At 40.0% G+C, this 19,651-nt stretch overlaps 1 protein-coding gene across 2 annotated transcripts in view; it reads right to left on the reverse strand.

The window, feature by feature from the left end:
- Positions 1-19,651, reverse strand: part of TBC1D22A (TBC1 domain family member 22A) — a 642,021-nt gene that overhangs the window by 283,498 nt on the left and 338,872 nt on the right. For both annotated transcript variants that reach the window (XM_089684779.1, XM_089684788.1), the window contains exon 10: positions 15,318-15,393. In XM_089684779.1, the coding sequence (XP_089540905.1) occupies positions 15,318-15,393 (76 nt within the window). The remainder of the gene's footprint in view (positions 1-15,317; positions 15,394-19,651) is intronic.

Genomic DNA, 19,651 nt, shown 5'->3' on the forward strand with positions numbered 1-19,651 from the left:
CAAGTGTGTTTACATTGTGATAAGCTGGGACTGGATGCAGCTGATCACATGGTAAAGGGCCGCTGGGATTGGCCCTTTACCATGATTTGTGATCAGTTGTGACCGAACTGGATGACCAAGCTGTCGCCATCATTTGGCTATAGACCTGTCGGCAAGTGGTTAAGAAATGCTGGCCATGTCAGCAACAAAAGATTACTTGCTTATTTTGCCTGTGGAGGAGAGGAGAGAGTTGTTGCATACTGGGATAGTCCCAAAAGCGCAAACGACCATCCTAGAGATAGGTGGTCACGGGATGACAGTGAGTGTCAGTCCATGTGGGGCACTGAGCACAGTGGAGCACCTGTTGTATTGTACAAGGAGTTCACAATCAAGTTCTTTATATAGAATCAGAGTTCTTTATATATAATCATTTTGCACATTAGTCATTGAATATTGAATCTGTATATATATATATTTATTACTTACAATAATATGTACTTTTAGCAGATACCTCCATTGCCCCATCTTGCAGTTATCGTGTTACTGCCTACTTTATACAATACTTTGGAACTATAACTAAATGATATGCATTGGTTTTTGCATTTGAGTTGATTAACATCTGAGCATTCTACATAATTAGGAGGTGGTGGATTGGGGTAAATTAATGAAGGTCTTGCCTTGGGCAAATAAACAGTTTGTGCTGCTATAATTTAATTTTAATTTGTAAACATTTGTAATTAAAACTGTAAATAAAAATGTGTAATTAAATGATTGTATTGCACGGTGGGTGTCTCAAAATTCTTTTTTTTCTTTTTCCACTTGAAATCTTCCCAAAAAACAAAAAAATCGCTTTTGGTTTATTCAGCAGTTGTAAGAGCAAAAGACAGGCTATGTCTGCATTGCATCCAACTACAAAAAATGTTCAAGTGCTAATTCTTAACTACATGGAAAGCATAACACAACAGTAGACAGTTTCACAGCAAGGAACATAAACATCGATAGCATTTTGAAACAGAATTCTAAACAAAGTAAGCAGTGAAGATGCCTTGTGCTTGTCATTTAAAGCATGTAAAAGGTGACAGATCCAATAGAACTTCTGGGGATATCTTACTGAAAATGCCTGTGACAACTAGGAAACTGACAGCAGTAAAGGTCCCTGGAAGCAACAGTGACTGAACAAAGAAAACACAAATTTAAATCTTCATTCAGCTAGGCACTTTAGTTGTTCAGTGAGGCTTTTTTATTTCTTAATAAAACATTATTAGATGATTTCATTGCAATGAAATGGAAGCAAAATTAGATCCAACAAAGTACAAGTATTTCCCAGTTAGCAAATAAATATAACGAAAGAACCCAGAGGCTGTACTATGTATAATAGTACAATATGTAGTTCTGCTTGTTTCCAAATAAATATGTTTGTGTCCATCATACCTGGGGATCAGTTGGGACCAAACTATATTTTTGTCACGTTGTCATACTTTTAAACAAGATTACAAATTTTCAAGGCCCAAGTTAGTAGTTTGTCACTATCTCTGTAGGGGAATATATATATTTTTATTATGAAGCATTGTTTAGGCAAAATTGCCTTTTCTACTGGTTATTGCCAAATGATAATTTGCATCAGATTATACACTGATCAGCCATAATAGTATGAGCACTGACAGGTAAAATTAATAACGCTGGTTATCGCTTTACAATTTTTCAGGGTCTGAAAGCAAGTAATAAATATTAGGCAGCAAGTGAACATGTTGCCCCTGAAGTTGATGTGTTGAAAGCAGAAGAAATGGGCAAGTTTAAGGATTTGCGTGACTTTGACAAGAGCCAAATTACAATGGCTAGACAACTGGTTCAAAGCAACTCCAAAACAGTAGTGCTTGTGGGTTGTTCTCAGTCTGCAATGATCAGGACCGTCTTTTATACAGCGCTATTGGTTTTTGTTTAAATGTGCAATAAACAAGCATATTCTCTAAAATGCTCATATCCTCAAATAATTAATCACGATTCAATAAAGTGTCCTTTGTGCTTCAATAAAGTCTCTCTGTGCATATAAAGTGTCCAAGTTCTTTCAGTTATTCACAGTATAATGTACAATACCTTCAAACTTACTAAAGTGTCCCTGTTCAAAAAAGTGCTCCATTTCCAACAATCAGTGTCAGTGTTCCCGAAATCCTCCACCATAAACACTCATCAGATTTATATGACTACCTATCACAGGTGAGTCATACAGTGCTTAGTATCATGGATAACCACCATCAGCCCTCTCCTTGGGCCAGCTGCACCATTTCCTTTTAACCACTTACCGACCGGCCGTTGTATATAAACGGCCGGACGGTGGCACTGCAGGGTCGGGTGGCCGTCTATAAACGGCCTCCCCGCACCCTGCTTGTGCGCGCTCCCTGGGACACAGTGAAACACCGATCGTCGGACGGGACCTCTGTACGAGGTCCCGATCATGTGATCACTGATTGGCCAATCAGTGATCACATGCAAAGTAGTAAGCAAGATGTCACTTCTGACATCATTGCTTACTATGTGTGAAATCTGTGAATGATCACAGAGGTCACATGGTACAAGGCTATTCACAAAAGCCTTGTACCATGTGACAAGCTGTGACCAATCACAGCTCACTCAGTTCTTCTCAATGAGTGCAAGAATGCACACAGAGAGAAAGAGAAATGATTGCTTTTACATCCTATATGGGTGTAAAAGCAATCAGCGTAAAAAAAAAAAAAATCTTCATCACCCCTCACAAGTAGTACAGTGTCACCATGGTGACACTGTACTGCTAGGGTGACAGTATGTAAAAAAAAAAAAAATAAAATAAAAAATAATCTAAAAAAATAAAATAAAAATGTAAAAAAAAATGTTTAAAAATTATAATTTTTGCTTATAAACTAATTTGGATTTTTTTTTTTTACTAAAAAGATAACGGAATAAATTTTGGCTAAGATTTATGATGAAATATTATTTATTTGCAAAATTTTATAAAAAAAACACTTTTCAAAATTTTTGGAAATTTCATTTACATAGCAAAAAAAATACAAATCCCAGTGGTGAACAAATACCACCAAAATAAAGCTTTATCTATCTAAAAAAAATGGTAAAAAATTAATTTGGGTACAGTGTTGCATGACCGCGCAATTGTCATTCAAAGTGTGATAGCGCTAAAAGCTGAAAATTGCCCTGGTCAGGAAGGGGGTAAAAGTGTCCGGTCTGGAAGTGGTTAAATGTCTCACACAACATGCAGGGATAGATGGAGGGAGACTACCATAGTGTGAAATCTTTAAAACCTTTTGTTTATTATAAACCATTTCCACAATGCCCACTCACATTGTTAGGTACATACCCTTGCAACAGAATAAAAATGCATCATAAGCATAGGGATAACATGGATCTGGTTCTAGGCTCTCTCACCGCCACCTTCTCCTGTATTAACCACTTCCAATGTTGCTGTGTGGGATGCCGTCCCTTCCCGCTACGCCCCATCTTCCTGACATTCTGAAGAGCAGAAGCAGTTTGCTCTCACCCCCTAATTACAGTATTTAACATTGGTCAATATGACCACAAGATAAATGTGTTTGCAGATGACGTTATCTTATTACTTACGAACCCCAAAAATCCCTGCCCCATACCGTTACATATTTTTACAGTTTAGTGACATTTATTTTTTCCGTAATAACTTTTTTATTAAACTATATATTATTGTATTAATGTGTACTTGTATTATTTTACAAAGAGAGGTGCACATAGTCTACTGACAAATATCAGACGGTGCAAGATACAAGTAGAGTAGCATTAAGGTATCATTAAGTTACACTTAGGTACTACAAGGGTATAGCAAGATACAAAAGGTACTAAATAGAGTACAAGGAACATAAGAACAAAGGTATGAACAATATGTGTCATATAGAGGCCATAATATTGTGGCATCATCATGCTGCTGCAGTCTCCTGGATCCTAAGGGCTCATGTACACTGCAGCTGATAAACTCACGTTTAGGAGCTGTTCAGCATTTTTTTCAGCAGCCCCTGAACTCACCCTAATGTTTTCGTATGTGTCCATGTAAACATCTTCGTTTACAGTCATTTACAGGTAGTTGAGTTTACAGTCTTTTTTTGAACGCAACAAACTTGCGTTCAGATGTTGATTTTATCAGTGTTTCAAACGCAAAACGCTTGTAAACGCGGCAAATCGTGTTTATAAGCATTTGTGATTGACATTTTTTTTTTAACTCTTCCAGTTCCCAATGCTGTCCAGAGCCTTTTTTCATCATGAAAAATGCATGCAAAGAGTTTTCAATGTGCTCTGATAGACAAAACACTTAACACAGGATGTTCAGACCAAGCTTGTCACACATTGCAATGACCAATTCACACCTCAGACCTCTCCAATCCTTGGAAACAAACTATATGTTAATGTCCATTCACACATCAAATTCCTCATAAAGACCCCCTGCTAGGTAACCTTAATGACTCACTCCAGCAGACACCTTCCCACCCTTGAAAACAAAAGAAATGTTAATGAGCAACTCACACCTAATTATGTCAACACCTACTGCTGTTTCTGCTTCTACTGTGTGTACAGTATTTCTCTGAAACAGTCTGAAATAGTTAATAATTTACCACTTTTCAGTGCATTCTGGGCATTTGGGAGGTTCTCCTGTGCTTAGCTTTAAAAAACGCTTCTAAACGCAAACGCGCAGAAACGCGTTATGCAAACGTGGCTAAACAGACGTTTTTTAACCTACATTTTCCAGCAGTTAGTTTCCATCATTCAGAAACATCCTGTGTACATGGGCCCTTACAGGACCCCACCACTGGACAGCCAGTAGGAAATATTTGCATGAGCCAAGCAGTGATGCAGACAAAGACCCTTTTCTTCTGCAAGGAAGATGATAAAAGACCCAGGGCACCACTGACTATGCATCGAGAGAACTATTTTGGACATTTTTATTTAACTTTTTAAAAATAACTAACCCATTGATTAGTTGGGGGGGGGGGGGTTCTGTCAATAATTTTTCTTACTACAATTTCTCTTCATTCTTTCCTCCATAAATATTAAGTGTCATAAAGTATTTCACTGTCATTTTTGAGGTAGGAGCTGAAAATCAGGAAATATCTATGTTATGAATTGCTTTAGAGAACAAAGGAGAAATGTATAACAGTCTATCAAATGTAGTTTTAAAGGTTATTAAGCAATATGCAAAGATGTATTTATATTACAAATATCCTACATAATCCTACCTGTTTAAATCATGCAGTCTCTCAATAAAGTATTGCAGAGATGACTTCAAACAGATAAAGAGCATTACAGGTATGACTTACATTTAATTTTGTAAATCTCTGAAAATTCCTGCTCAAAAACCATTTATGTCACAAAGCTGGAATGTTAACATAATTACCAGATATGCTTCAATCAGCTGACAAATGTACAGATGGAGCCAAACAACAGAACTGCCAAATGTCTAACATCTGCAGAACTTGGATACATGAGACCTCAATTTATTCCAATTTCCACAAGAGCCAGCTCTCTATACTGAGCCTGTGCAAAGTGTAACATATTTAGAAGGGTAGAGGACAGAAAGTGGAAGGTTAAAACATTGCTTAACCTTTCTAAGCCACACATGTTAGAAATACAAGGAAGAATAATGTGGAGATGGCACTGCCAGAATAGTTATCAGGACATTAACAGAAAGAAATAGCCACTTAAAGCACATAAACTAACCATCTTATTTGTCCTTAGTGTATTTTCCCACTGCTGACTTCAAGAGATTACATAAAACAGGGCGTTTACAAAGACACTTAGCTATTGCTATAATAAAGATGATGCAGGCCAGTTCTAGACTGAAAGCACAGTTGGCTGCTGCTAACAAGCACTTGAAATATTTGAGTGAATTGCTTGTTGGCCACTTAATCGAATATCTGACTGGCAACATTTTATCTGACTTGTTTTGCCAGAACACAAGTATGCAATACTGTCTTATTGTTCCGAGTATACTTTCTGCTAGGAAAATACATATACAGGCGCACATTGGTGCACCATGTACAAATTTCTACAGCACAGACAAGTCATTAATCATACTTCTATTTTATCTATTACATGGGAGTAACAAGGATGAATACAAAAAATACAGATCCATCACATTTAAGTAATGAACAAACAAATTCAATATTGAGGCTCCATGCACACTAGCATTTTTTTTTATGCGACAGATAAATGCCTTTGGACGGTGCGGGGCTCGCTATTAAAGTGTTACTAAACCCAGGACCCTGCATTCACTATATCTGGTCTCCCACTGTACACAGAACATGGAAATGCAATTATTTTAGTAAATATAAACTGGCAAATACCTTTTCTCATCAGCAGTATATAGCAGTCTTGTGACTTCTATCATTGTCCAGCAAAGCACTGGTTACAGCTTGTTGGAGGCATTTTCATTTTCCACTAGTAGGATGCAGGACTCCTGACCTCTGCCTGGAGAGTGCTGATTGGCCCTGTGCTGACCACAGGCACTCTCCGAAGAAAAAAAAACAATTCTCTAGCAATACACACCAAACTGAGCATGTGCAGCTTGCCCCCAAGCCTCTGTTCTATCAGGAGATATTTAGGAGACACTGGAAGAAGGGGAGGAGCAGAGAAGAGAGGATCAAACATACGTTTTACACAATGTGAAGGATTAACCCCTTAGGTTCTACAATGAGTATAACAAGCATGCTTTATTACATATACAGACTGATTTCACTGTTCTGGGTTTAGTTAACACTTTAATTGGGAGAAATCAATGTTGCTTCCTATAGACCAGGGGTGACAATTTTCAGCTCTCCAGCTGTTGTGGAACTACATTTCCTATGAGGCATTGCAAAACTGACAGTTTCAGCTATGACTTGCAGAGGCATGATGGAACTTGTAGTCCTACAACAGCGGGAGGGCCGCAGTTTGCCCACCCCTGCTATAGACCCACTGCCTGAAGCTCTACCTCCTTTGTTAGCACACCTTAAAGTAGTTTCTTCAGTTAAATATTTGGGGGTTAATATGTCCAACTCTCCTAGAGATTATATTTCACCTAATATTTTAGCTGAGCTATATTCCCTTTGAAATGGCATCTCAAGAAAATATAGAGGTTGCTGGCCTTGACTCAAAGACGAGCATAAACTATAAGAAGATTTAAGGGACATCCCAAAGTTCCACCCTGCTAGGTGTTGTAGCTGGGCCATTAAAAAATAAATCTGGATTCAGGACCGCTAGACCGCCTGCATCTGTAGAATATTGTAGAAATTCTAATTTTATCATTGGTGACTTCTTTCTCTAGATCAAGTCCCTAAAAATGGTAATAATCCTTGCAAAGATCTTTGGGGGTATCCACATGGGGGAATTATGAAGAAAATAGAGCAACTTCGGCAACCAAATCATTTTAAGCAAATTAGTCCTTCCCACAAAGGAAAGAGGTTGTTTGCACCACACCGTACATTGTGTTTGAAATTTGGAAAGTAAAGGGAAAATATTAGCTGAGATATAATCTCTAAGAGAGTTGGGCATATTAACCCCCAACTATTTAACTGAAGAAACTACTTTAAGGTGTGCCAACGAAGGAGGTAGAGCTTCAGGTAGTGGGTCTATAGGAAGCAACATTGATTTCTCCCAATTAAAGTGTTAACTAAACCCACAACAGTGAAATCAGTCTGTATATGCAATAAAGCATGCTTGTTATACTCATTGTGGAACCTAAGGGGTTAATCCTCCACATTGTGTAAAAAGTTTCAGAGCTGGGAAAAAGCAGGAATACGTACCCTAAAACATATCTACGATAGCGGTACCTTAAAATCTTTCGCACAATTAATGGCAGAGTTTAAGATCAGTTCCAAGTGGTTTTATCAATATCTCCAACTTTTTAATGCCATTCAAGCTCAGCCTAATTTGCAAATGTTTTTTTTTTTACTACCATGCCTCTTCTAAATAAAATAGTTAATACGTCATCAACTAAGGGACTGATTTTGAACACCTATTGTTAGATCGATTGCTTTTAAGGTTCCCTTTGCTTTGTGGTTCTCATTGGGAGAGAGAATTAGGTCCTATTGCTAACAGCTGGAAGGATATGTTACAGTCTCTTCAAAGAGTTTTCTTATCTCCCTCCCATCGACTTACATAGGTATTTATCATCCATAGGGTTTATAGAACTCCTGAGTTATTTAAAATCGGTCTTAGAGACAATTCCTGTTGTGTCAAATGTGGACATGTAAATGGATCTCTTATTCATTTATTATAGCGTTATACAAATTGAGAAGGTATTGGGCTGAGGTGGCAGAGACCCTTGATGGAATTTTAGGGATTAACCTGTCGGTTGGCCTTTCAGCTATTTACTTGGCCATGTAGATTTATCTATAACTGATCAGAATCTACGGCGTACCATTTTGAGAGCGTTATTTATAGCCCACAGATTATTGTACTCAGGTGGACCTCTCCTCAGCTCCCCTCTCTCTCAAAATGGATAACAGAACTTAATAAATATATTGTTTATGAAAAACATACCTATTATTTTAGGAACTCTATGTGGAAATTTGAAGCAATATGGTCTAAATGGATAGAGTGTATGTATCCTGACTTTTGATTATTATGTTTATATGTTGATTGTGCTTCTTTCCCCTTTTGGGCTATCAAGCCATCCCCCTCCCTTCTCTTTCTTTACTATAAAAATGTAAGCCATTTATGTGGTGAATGGGTCCATTCTCTTGAGAACGGTCATGGTGTGACAATTTTTAGCATTAGATCTATACAATTTGCCCAACAATTTTACAATCTTTATTGACCAAAATGATTTTTATAAATATGTGGAAATACAATTTATTGGTTTTAAATTATGGTTCTTGTTTAACCACTTGCCTACCAGGCACTTATACCCCCTTATTTACCAGGCCAATTTTCAGCTTTCAGCGCTGCCGCACTTTGATTGACAATTGCGCGGTCATGCAACATTGTACCCATATGAAATTTTGATCATTTTTTTCTCACAAATAGAGCTTTCTTTTGGTGGTATTTAATCGCCACTGGGCGCTTTACTTTTTGCGCTATAAATAAAAAAGTGCAAAAAATTTGAAAAAAAAAAAAAGTTTCTTTGTTTCTATTATAAAATTTTTCAAACAGGCATTTTTTCTCCTTCACTGATGTGCGTTGATGAGGCAGCACTGATGGACACTGATAGGCGGCACTGATGGTCACTGATAGGCAGCACTAAAGGGCACTGATAGGCAGTACTAATGAGGTGGCACGGATAGGCGGCACTGATAGACAGCACTAATGAGGTGTCACGGATAGGCGGCACTAATATGCAGCACTGATAGGCGGCACTGATAGGTGACACTGATGATGGGTACTGATAGACGGCACTGACTGGCATCACTGCTGGGCACTGACTGGCGGCACTGACTGGCACAACCCCTGGGCACTGACTGGTGGCACTGACTGGCAGCACTGCTGGGCTGCACTGGTGGGTGGCACTGGTGGGCAGCACTGGTGGGTGGGCACAGGTGGGTGGCACAGGTGGGTGGCACAGGTGGGCACGGGTGGGTGGGCACAGGTGGGTGGCACTGCTGGGCACATGTAGGTGGCACTTCTGGGCACAGGTAGGTGGCACTGCAGAGTGGCACAGGTGGGTGATCTGCTGGGCGCACTGCTGGGCGGAACATGCGGGTGGCACTGCTGGGCACCGATCATCAGGGCACTGATCATCAGCCGAGAACCGGCACTTGCATTTCTCTCTGATCAGCGTGTCATTGGACACCGCTGATCAGGTGGTAAAAGGCCGCTGTGATTGGCCTTTTACCACATCACGTGATCAGCTGTGTCCGTAGGACACAGCGATCACGGAGATCGCCGGGTGCGCACCCCCTGGGGCGCGCAGGAGAGCGCGTTCTGGGGGGACGTCATATGACGTCCACTCAGAACTGGCCGGCCGCAGTGAAGCCGTCATTCGGCTATCTGCGGTCGGCAGGTAGTTAAACATGTACCCATAAAATCTGATTATTAGAAAAATATATTTTATTTTTCTTTGTGGGAATTATGTACTATTGTTGCCCTTGTTAAATATCTGTTTATTTTAAAGTGATTGTAAAAACAAAAAAAAAAAACTTTAAAGATAATAAACATATTATACTTACCTGCTCTGTGCAATGGTTTTGCTCAGAGCAGCCTTGATCCTCATCTTCTGGGGTCCCCCACCAGCGCTACTGGCTACCCTCCTTACGAGTGCCCCCATAGCAAGCCACTTGCTATGGGGGCAATCGTGCAGGCTCAATATCAAGCTGGGCTCTGTGTGTCTATTGACACACAGAGAATGTCTTGGACCGCGCACCTGCTCCCTCACAAACTGTGACTGACAGCAGCAGGAGTCAATGGCTCCTGCTGCTGCCTCCATGTCAAGTGAGGAGGGAGAGAGCTCTACTCTAGGGCACAGTGCTGAATTGAGATTGGATTTAGGGAAGTATAAGGGGAGGCTTGGGGGGAGCTGCACATAGCAGGTTTTTAACATGCATTAGGGTTAAACAACTTTCTGCTTTTTGAACCACTCTAAGGTGGAGATATACAATTCTTGGCAAGTGTAGAATAATGCCTGCTGATGTACCAAAAATGCACTTAGCACCTAATTTCTAGTTGTGGATTGACAACATGTGCCTTTTTTTGGACTGAAATAGCAAGGAAAGGTGTGAGCCCTGTCCAGCTGTTTTTGTTAAAATACTAAATCCCACCCACTCTCATCATCTTCACACGATCAACAGGTGACAGGTGTTGTTTCAAACTTATCGAACAGATATAACAAAATGCTTATAATTGTATATTTTACAGACCCCAAAGGAACAAAATCAGAAAAGTCCATTCACAGAATTTCATACATTGTAAATATTCAAAAAATCATCCCGACAACAGTCTTATACATTATGCTAAAAATGTCTTCTATATGTCTAATTCGGTTCATTTCTGGAACATAGTTTTCCTATTTTCAAACACAAAGGTAAGGAAAGCGATCAATGTGCATAATCTGATTTTGTAGATAGAATAAAAACAAAATAAATCAATCTTTTACAACATTCTATTAAGCTATTTCTGTAAGTTTAAAAAAAAAAAAATCTTTTTTTGCTTTCATTGACAAGTTAGTGTCACAAAAAGCTTAGTTCTGCTTGGCATCACTTTGTTAATGCCCTGTTCATTAATTTAGCAAACTATCAAGAGAATGGGCCAGCTTTATCTGTCGAATTTCTTTTAATTAAATTTTGCAGTGGCACGATGACAGTTAGTCTTTCTCAAAGGGAATTCTTTTAAAAGCAATGAGGCCTAACCACAAATCATATTTGAGCAAATGTTCATTCTTCGTACATTCTGCTTGCTTGTATTTACTAAAAACACCACAAAAAAAGTAAAAATGTTCGTTAGCCTACATTTCTTACTGTAATTTTATATATAAAATTTTCCTCCATCTCTGCAAAACTGATGAAAAGTGAGCAATCAGGCATTAATGCATTACCTCCCTGTCTGCAGTCAGTTATTTATTTCAGGTACTTATATAGCGCTGTCAATTTATGCAGCAGTTTACATATATATTGTACATTCATATCAGCCCCTAACCCTCAAGGGGCGTACAATCTAAATTATGTCTGAAAATGACAGTGAAACGTAAAGTAATATTAACCACTTCCCGACCGGCCGTTGTATATAAACGGCCGGACGGTGGCACTGCAGGGTCGGGTGGCCGTCTATAAACGGCCTCCCCGCACCCTGCTTGTGCGCGCTCCCTGGGAGCGCGCAGCACCGCGATCCGGTGCCCGCTGTGTCCTCCGGACACAGTGAAACACCGATCGTCGGACGGGACCTCTGTACGAGGTCCCGATCATGTGACCACTGATTGGCCAATCAGTGATCACATGCAAAGTAGTAAGCAAGATGTCACTTGTGACATCATTGCTTACTATGTGTGAAATCTGTGAATGATCAGAGGTCACATGGTACAAGGCTATTCACAAAAGCCTTGTACCATGTGACAAGCTGTGACCAATCACAGCTCACTCTGTATTTCTCAATGAGTGCAGGAATGCACACAGAGAGAAAGAGAAATGATTGCTTTTACATCCTATATGGGTGTAAAAGCAATCAGTGTAAAAAAAAAAAAAAAAAAAATCTTTATCACCCCTCACAAGTAGTACAGTGTCACCATGGTGACACTGTACTGCTAGGGTGACCGTATGTAAAAAAAAAATAAAAAATAAAAAATAATAATATAAAAAAATAAAATAAAAATGTAAAAAAAATGTTTAAAAATTATAATTTTTGCTTATAAACTAATTTGGATTTTTTTTTTTTTTACTAAAAAGATAACGGAATAAATTTTGGCTAAGATTTAGGATGAAATATTATTTATTTGCAAAATTTTATTAAAAAAACACTTTTTTAAAAAATTTTTGGACATTTCATTTACATAGCAAAAAAAATACAAATCCCAGTGGTGAATAAATACCACCAAAATAAAGCTTTATCTATCTAAAAAAAATGGTAAAAAATTCATTTGGGTATAGTGTTGCATGACCGCGCAATTGTCATTCAAAGTGTGATAGCGCTAAAAGCTGAAAATTGCCCTGGTCAGGAAGGGGGTAAAAGTGTCCGGTCTGGAAGTGGTTAAAGGCAGGTTTTTTTATTTTTTTTTTTAAAAACAAACATGTCATAATTACCTGCTCTGTGCTATGATTTTGTAGCCCCGAGCCTCCTCTTGTCTGGTTCCATGCCAGCACTCCTGGCCCCTCCCTCCCCCCTGGGGGCTCCAGAGCCGCTGCTCTGTGTGTCCATTCACACGCAGAGTTCAGCTCGGCCCCACCCCTCCGTCGGCCATTTGAATCTGCTTTTTTTTCTCTTTATTGACCTATGCTTATCCCAAGCATGCCCAAAATCATCTACTGTTGATTTATTGGTTTTTCCAAACGTCTGCTGCTCTTTCAATAAAATGGTGCTTCCTAAAGCTGGGCATAAACGGTTAGTTCTTTTTTGTTCAGCCGATTTCTCCATCCACACAAACGAGGTGGATGGAGGAAATTTCCCCTGCCAGGAGAATGTATTCTGAAAGAGATCAATCGATAAAAAATTTCAAACATGTCTCTTCAACAGAAGTCAATCAACTTCTGTTGAGCAGGGATGGCCACACTGATCGAAACTTGTCCAGTCCATGCTGAACTGAATTTCAAATCAGTGTACAGCCAGTTTAAGGTTAGTTTTGAACTTTCCTCCTGAAAATTTGAGGCCATGCCCTGGTGTTCCTAATTTTAAGCTTCATACTGAAAATACTGTAACAAGAACAAACTTATAAGCTCAGTGCTCCTCATGCTAGAGGACCGAGAATAAATCTGTCCAATTAAAACGTGATAGTGTACAGGGCTTAAGAGTGGTGCTAAGGGATGGCCAGATGCAGAATTAAGTATAAATATAAAAATATAGCAGCCACAATGTAAGAGGGGAAATTGGAGAACTATGTCAGAAGTTTTCAAAACAAATACTGAATAATATAATGTTGAAAAAGAAAACAACAATCCTGGAGGTATGAGTTGTAAAACGAATCATTTATCTGCTGGCTCAGCTAACTAAACAAGGCAAACTCCTTGAGCAGGCTGGGAACCCAGCATTGTAAGAGAGAGGGGCACCAAATAACCACTGGTGCAGTACATTGAAATAGCATAAAAACAATGCGTTATGCACTCATGAACATCTCTGCGTAGTAGGCAAATCAACAGCTTAGACGTGAATTCTGTGAACTTTCAAGAACTTGGAAGTTCACAGAAGATTCCAGTGGCGGCTCTCTGGATCTCCACTCTGGCTTCTCTTCATGCCTAGGTGATCCTACCAGCTATGAGAGAGAGAGGAGAACACCCTGAAGACAGTGGACTCACATTTATGCCTACTACACAGAGAAGTTTGTGAGTGCATAACACACTGTTTTTATGCTATTTCATTTAATAACATTTACTGCACCAGTGGTTGCTTGGCACCTCTCTCTCCCTTCCTTCTCTTACTGAAAATACTGCCCTCCCAAACCTTATTCACACCCTAAATGCACTGCATTTAAAGGTTACAATCATATTCCAAAGTCCTTTCTCTTCTCAAGGATTTACACAATGGGGTTGATTTACTACAGGCAAATAGGCTGTGCCCTGCAAGGGCACTCCAAGTGCAATTGGAAGTGCGCTGAAATTGCAGTTGCTCTAGATCTGGGGGGGAACATGCAAGGAAAATAAAAACCAGCATTTTTACTTGCACATGATTGGATGACAGAAATCAGCAGAGCAGAGCTTCATTTCAGAGCTTCCCCTCGGATCTAAAGCAATTGCACTTGCTATGCACTTGCAGTGCACAGTATATTTACCTTTAGTAAATCAACCTCATTATGTTCCTGCAGTCTCTTCTGACATGATCTATTCCTAGGACCATTTTGGATAACCTCTGGACACCCTTTGTATTCTTTCCATTTAATTATCTCCTTGTGCATGGACCTAATTGTAATGGAGCTCTAACAGTTAAAAAAAAATATGCTGGCCCTGAGCAAGAGAAGCAATGCAAATTTAGTTTTATTTTTCAGTTTTTCAAAACTGCTGGAATGGATGATTGGGCCAAAGTCCAAGAAGTGCACTTCAGTTACTCTTTAAGAGTGTAGTGCGTACTTACGCTTTAAGAGTTTAGAGGATCAGCTTGTTTCAAGAGGCAAAGCTGAAATTTTCAAGAAAATAATTTGGGGCCCAGAAAGGAAGGTCTGACGCTTCAGGGTACTCCAGCCATACTTCATGGGGATAAAAATATAAGCAATGACAGGCTGCCAAGAAAAATAATAATGCATTTTGCAAGAAGCAGTAGCTATTCAAACTGCTTGAAAAGTTCTATTTAACATTGCTCCGAAAACAGTTCGTTTTTGTATTAAAGCCAAGCAAGAAAAAAAAAATGGACAAAACCTCAAAGTATCCTATGCAGAAGAACCTAAGTACTTCTACATTTGTACAATCACAGATCACCCTGTGAAATGGATGTTGGGGTTTTTTTAACTGGTCACTGCTGTGCTGCAAGGAGATTGCCATTGAATTTTTATTATGTAGGCTTAATACAAAAATAATGGAAGAAGCTCATGTTCTAGTATCTTGACCTTAAATGATGCATAGTAGAAATCTTTCAAACAGCATTCTGTTCCATGCTGATTGAGGATGACATCCTATATGAGACATACTGAGGTAGACTGGCATGGCAAATAATTGTACTGATAGGATATCACTTTGCTGTGATTTAACTCTACATTGTGGCAGCTGAAGCAGTTCCAAACAACTTACCATCAATACGGCTAACCAGCTCCTCCAGCATTTTCACTTTCTTCTGAATTCCTGGCTGTGCAAAGGTGTAGTTATCCTGCAGAGGTGCAAGAAGTAAAAATCAGTAAATCATACATTTGTTGCAGCAATTATGAACATAACTGAGAATTCAGTATAACATTTGGTCTTAAAATGTTACACAATGCCATGTAAAAATATTAGAACACAAACAGTTGAAGACTAAGTTTGCCTTTTACATAAATTGGCCCAAACGGACAAGGGGCCCCAAATTTAGAATGCATTGTGGGAAGGGGTTAGGGATGTGGATTACTTGGAATGAAGATGGACACTTAATCAAAAGCTGTACAACTACCCAAGAAACTTTTCTGCCTCACATTCAAGAATAGTTAAAATTTGCAGCGCTATATACTCCTCCAAGACCCTTCATTCACAATTGGGGAGCAACCTCTCCAAAATATTCAGGGCACAATCAGCGAAGATGAAAGACACCATGTCCCCAGAGCCCTCTTTTTTGCCTTCCCTGGCTACCTACCCTACATCTCAGGACTCGGCAGTGAGAAGCAAGATCTGGGGAGAGACAGAAGCCATCCATAACCTGATTCAGCAGATGCCACAAATGTTGGACTTACAATCTATTGCTGCTAACATCAAAGATGCTCTTTCGGTAGCTGTTTCCAACATCAAGGATGACCTCCTAGGCTTAGCAGACCATCTTGCAGATGTAGAGCAGACAAGAGCCGCCATGATGAGGAAATACAATTCATGCACAATGTTTTAGCCCAGCATACTCATCACCTCATAGAGATGCAGCACAAACTGGAGGACTTGGATAACAGGGGCTGCCATAAGAACTTAAAGTGATTGTAAAGGTTCTTAAAGTGCTCAGTGCAAAGTCCAAAGGCTGTCATAGTCTTTCCATATCAATCATAAAGTGCTCTGTGCTCAAACGTGCATGATTTATGCAGATTTACTACTAACTCTTTACACCTTCGAAAGAGAAGATCTGTGCCCCCTCAGGTGTTCCCACATTCATCAGAGAGATATAACTCTGTTATTGAAATGAATGGACATGGCTGATAAGCACCCATGCCTCATGAAAGCACCCATGCTTAATTTTTAACACAATGCTACCACTCCTGTGTGTACTGCACTGAGGGGTGCCCACTATAATTGTCAGGGAATGAGAGGACTGCCGCTTCGCACGAATCTGCGAATGCGCGGGATCCCGACAAGGCGAACAGGCGTGCGGCCACTAGGACAGAGGCGCGTGCGGCGACTCTCGCGGCCACGCATGCACACTCGCGCACACGGGTGCATGCCTGTCACCAATGATGGCGCCGAGCGGGCTATTTAAACTGGCCACTGCAGTATCCAAATTACCTTATGGTCTTATTTCCCCTGCCTGTGCTTCCTGATTCTGTATTGTTTCCTGTTGCCGAACCCAGCCTGCTCCTGACTACTGTTGACCATCTCCTGCCCTGACCCCTGGCTTGTCTCTGGATTATTCTCCTTCCTGCTCCTGATCATTTGACCTCCTGCTGCTGAACCTGGCCTGTGACCCGACTACCCTCCTGCCTGCTACTCTGCCTCATCCGTTACCAAACGTCTGACTCTGCTATTCACCTCTCGGTGCATCCACATCCATCCATCCTGCACGGATCCATCTGCATCCTGCTCTGCTCTTGACCAGTCCAACTACTGCATCGGACGGATCCCAGGCCCTTTTACCCCGCTCCTGCAACTGCTGTCTCACTCTCAGCGGTTCCCGAGCCGGGGTTGTACGAGAGGTCTGCCTCTTCACGTCAGGCTCACTACCAAGGTACGTGACAATAATACTCATGGCAGATATTGAGGGGGGTTGTGGAGCTTTAAACACTTGCCCTCCAGAAGATTTACCCCCCTTCCTGACCAGGCCATTTTTTTTGGTATTTGGCACTGTGCTATTTCAACTGGTAATTCTTGCGCGGTCATGCAATGCTATACCAAAACTAAATGTATGTCCTTTTTTCACGCAAATAGAGCTTTCTTTTGGTGGTATTTGAGCACCACTGAGTTTTTTATTTCTTGTCACATGAACAAAAAATACCGAATATTTTGAATAAAAAAAGATATTTTATACTTTTGGTTAGAAAAAATATCCAATAAACTCAAAGTTAGTAATAAATTTAGGCCAAAATGCTTTCTGCTACATGCTTTTGGTAAAAAAAAATCCCACAATTATAAATTAATTGGTTTGTGTGAAAATTATAGCGTCTACAAACTAAGGTATATATACTGGAATTTCCGCAGCTTGCGGTGCTAAAATGCCAGGGCAGTACAAAGACCCTGCAAATGACCCCTTTTTGGAAAGTAGGAAATTGCTGAGAGGCATGTTGAGTCCATGGAAGATTTTATTTTTTGCCACAAATTTTTGAAAAATTAAATTTTTTTTTTTACACAGAGTGGTAAATTAAATAATATATTACTCACGTATGTCATGCCTATATGTGGAAAAACACCCCAAAACACATTATGCTACTTCTCCCTAGTATTGGGGATAACATATGTGAGAGACTTTTTGTCAGTCTAACCACATACAGGTCACCAAAATCCAATGACCACTTTCAAGCTTTCAAAGGGCATATCTCCTCATATCACTTCCTCACTACCTATCAGTTTTGGCCCTAAAATGCCGAGATAGGAGGAAACACCCCCCAAATGACCCCTTTCTGGAAAGCAGACAATCCCAGGAATTTGATAAGTGGCATGGTGTGTATTTTGCAGATATCATTTTTGTCACAGGGTTTTGAAAAAAAAAAAAAAGAAAGAAAAAGAAATTTTTTTTCTTTCTTCATTTTCCAAAAACTTGTGGCAACAAATGAGATCTGCAAAATACTTACCGTGCCCCTTAGCAAATATCTCGGAATGTTTACTTTCCAAAAAGGGGTCATTTGGGGGGATACGTTTACTATCCTGGCATTTCAGGGCCAACATTAGAAGCTTTTGCCATGCATAATCCACCTTTTCTAACCACTTGAAGAACAAGACTTTTCTGACACTGTTTGTTCACATGAAAAATATTTTTTTCTGTTTGAAAATTACTTTGAATCCCCAAACATTATATATATTTTTAAAGCAATGCCTCCCCCCCCCCCCCCAAATGGTGGGTGTTGCAGTTTTTTATGTCACACAGTATTTATGCGGCTAGTTTTTTGGAAAAAATACACTTATTTGAATCTTAATGCACAAAAACACAATATATTGAACAGAAAGAAGAAAGTGAGCGCTCCCACATCAGCAGCCAATGCACACAAGGCAATCACAGCAAAACCTTCAAAAATACACAGAAAATAAAGTGCGGCGCTAATAAATATGACATAAGATCCGTAGACCCATAGGTCTCAGATAGTCAAACAAGACACTGTGATATATAACAGAAATAATGACCAGTACTTCAGATAAATAATGTAATGTCCAGGCGAATAAACGCAGGATCTTGCATAGAAGCTACAAAGCCCAGGATCAAATGGTAAAATTGCGCACTCACCGGACGCGCTATATAAAAGCACATATGTAGTATGACCCCTGGAAATCCCTCATCAAGCGGGTACAGTGGGTAACCCTCCGGAAACAGGCGATCCTTGGTACAACAGGGACAGCTTCCAAATCCAGAGGTCCTCTTTAGCTTAGGTGAATTATGAGCGAGGAACTCCCTCCGATGGCCAAAATAGATAAGGTGTCCTAAAAATTGTTAGCTCCAAATAGGAGCCAAAAAACACCTCATAGTGTAGTAGATAAAATCAAGAACATTTATTCCAAAATTAGTAATAGTAAAACCGGGCAGAAACACTTAATCAGTGAATGAAAAAGAAATTAATAGTGTAACTGACCAAAAGTAATATGGCCGCCGGGCATCCTCGTGGCTCCGGGCGGCTACGATGTCACGCTCTGCTGGCTCCTCCTAAGGCCTTTCGTGCTCCAGCACATCATCAGAGGGGAGGCCAACAGCAGCATGACAGACCTCTCTCCCTATATAGCGTTATGCGGCAATCGCGCATGCGCGAATCGGCGCCGCCACTTTCTCGTGGTCGGCACAAGTGCGCACGCGCGGCTCCGCGGGCGCCATTTTGCCATAGGTCTGAAATCGTATTTTAGACAGCTCTCTCCCCTATGGCCATACTATGTCACCACAGCATACCATAGTCGATCCCAACCAATCCAGACCTTGAGCACACTCTTTAATAGTACATATGGTACAACACCATTAATGTAATGATGTTGTTACCACTTGCAAGGAGTCACTTTTTAGGCACCATTTTACTGAAGGTCAGGATGAATACACATTAAACATGATC

Source organism: Staurois parvus, unplaced genomic scaffold (assembly GCF_062004578.1).
Source record: "Staurois parvus isolate SC_StPar_1 unplaced genomic scaffold, SC_StPar_1.0 ptg000019l, whole genome shotgun sequence".
In the NCBI taxonomy this organism is placed as follows: domain Eukaryota; kingdom Metazoa; phylum Chordata; class Amphibia; order Anura; family Ranidae; genus Staurois; species Staurois parvus.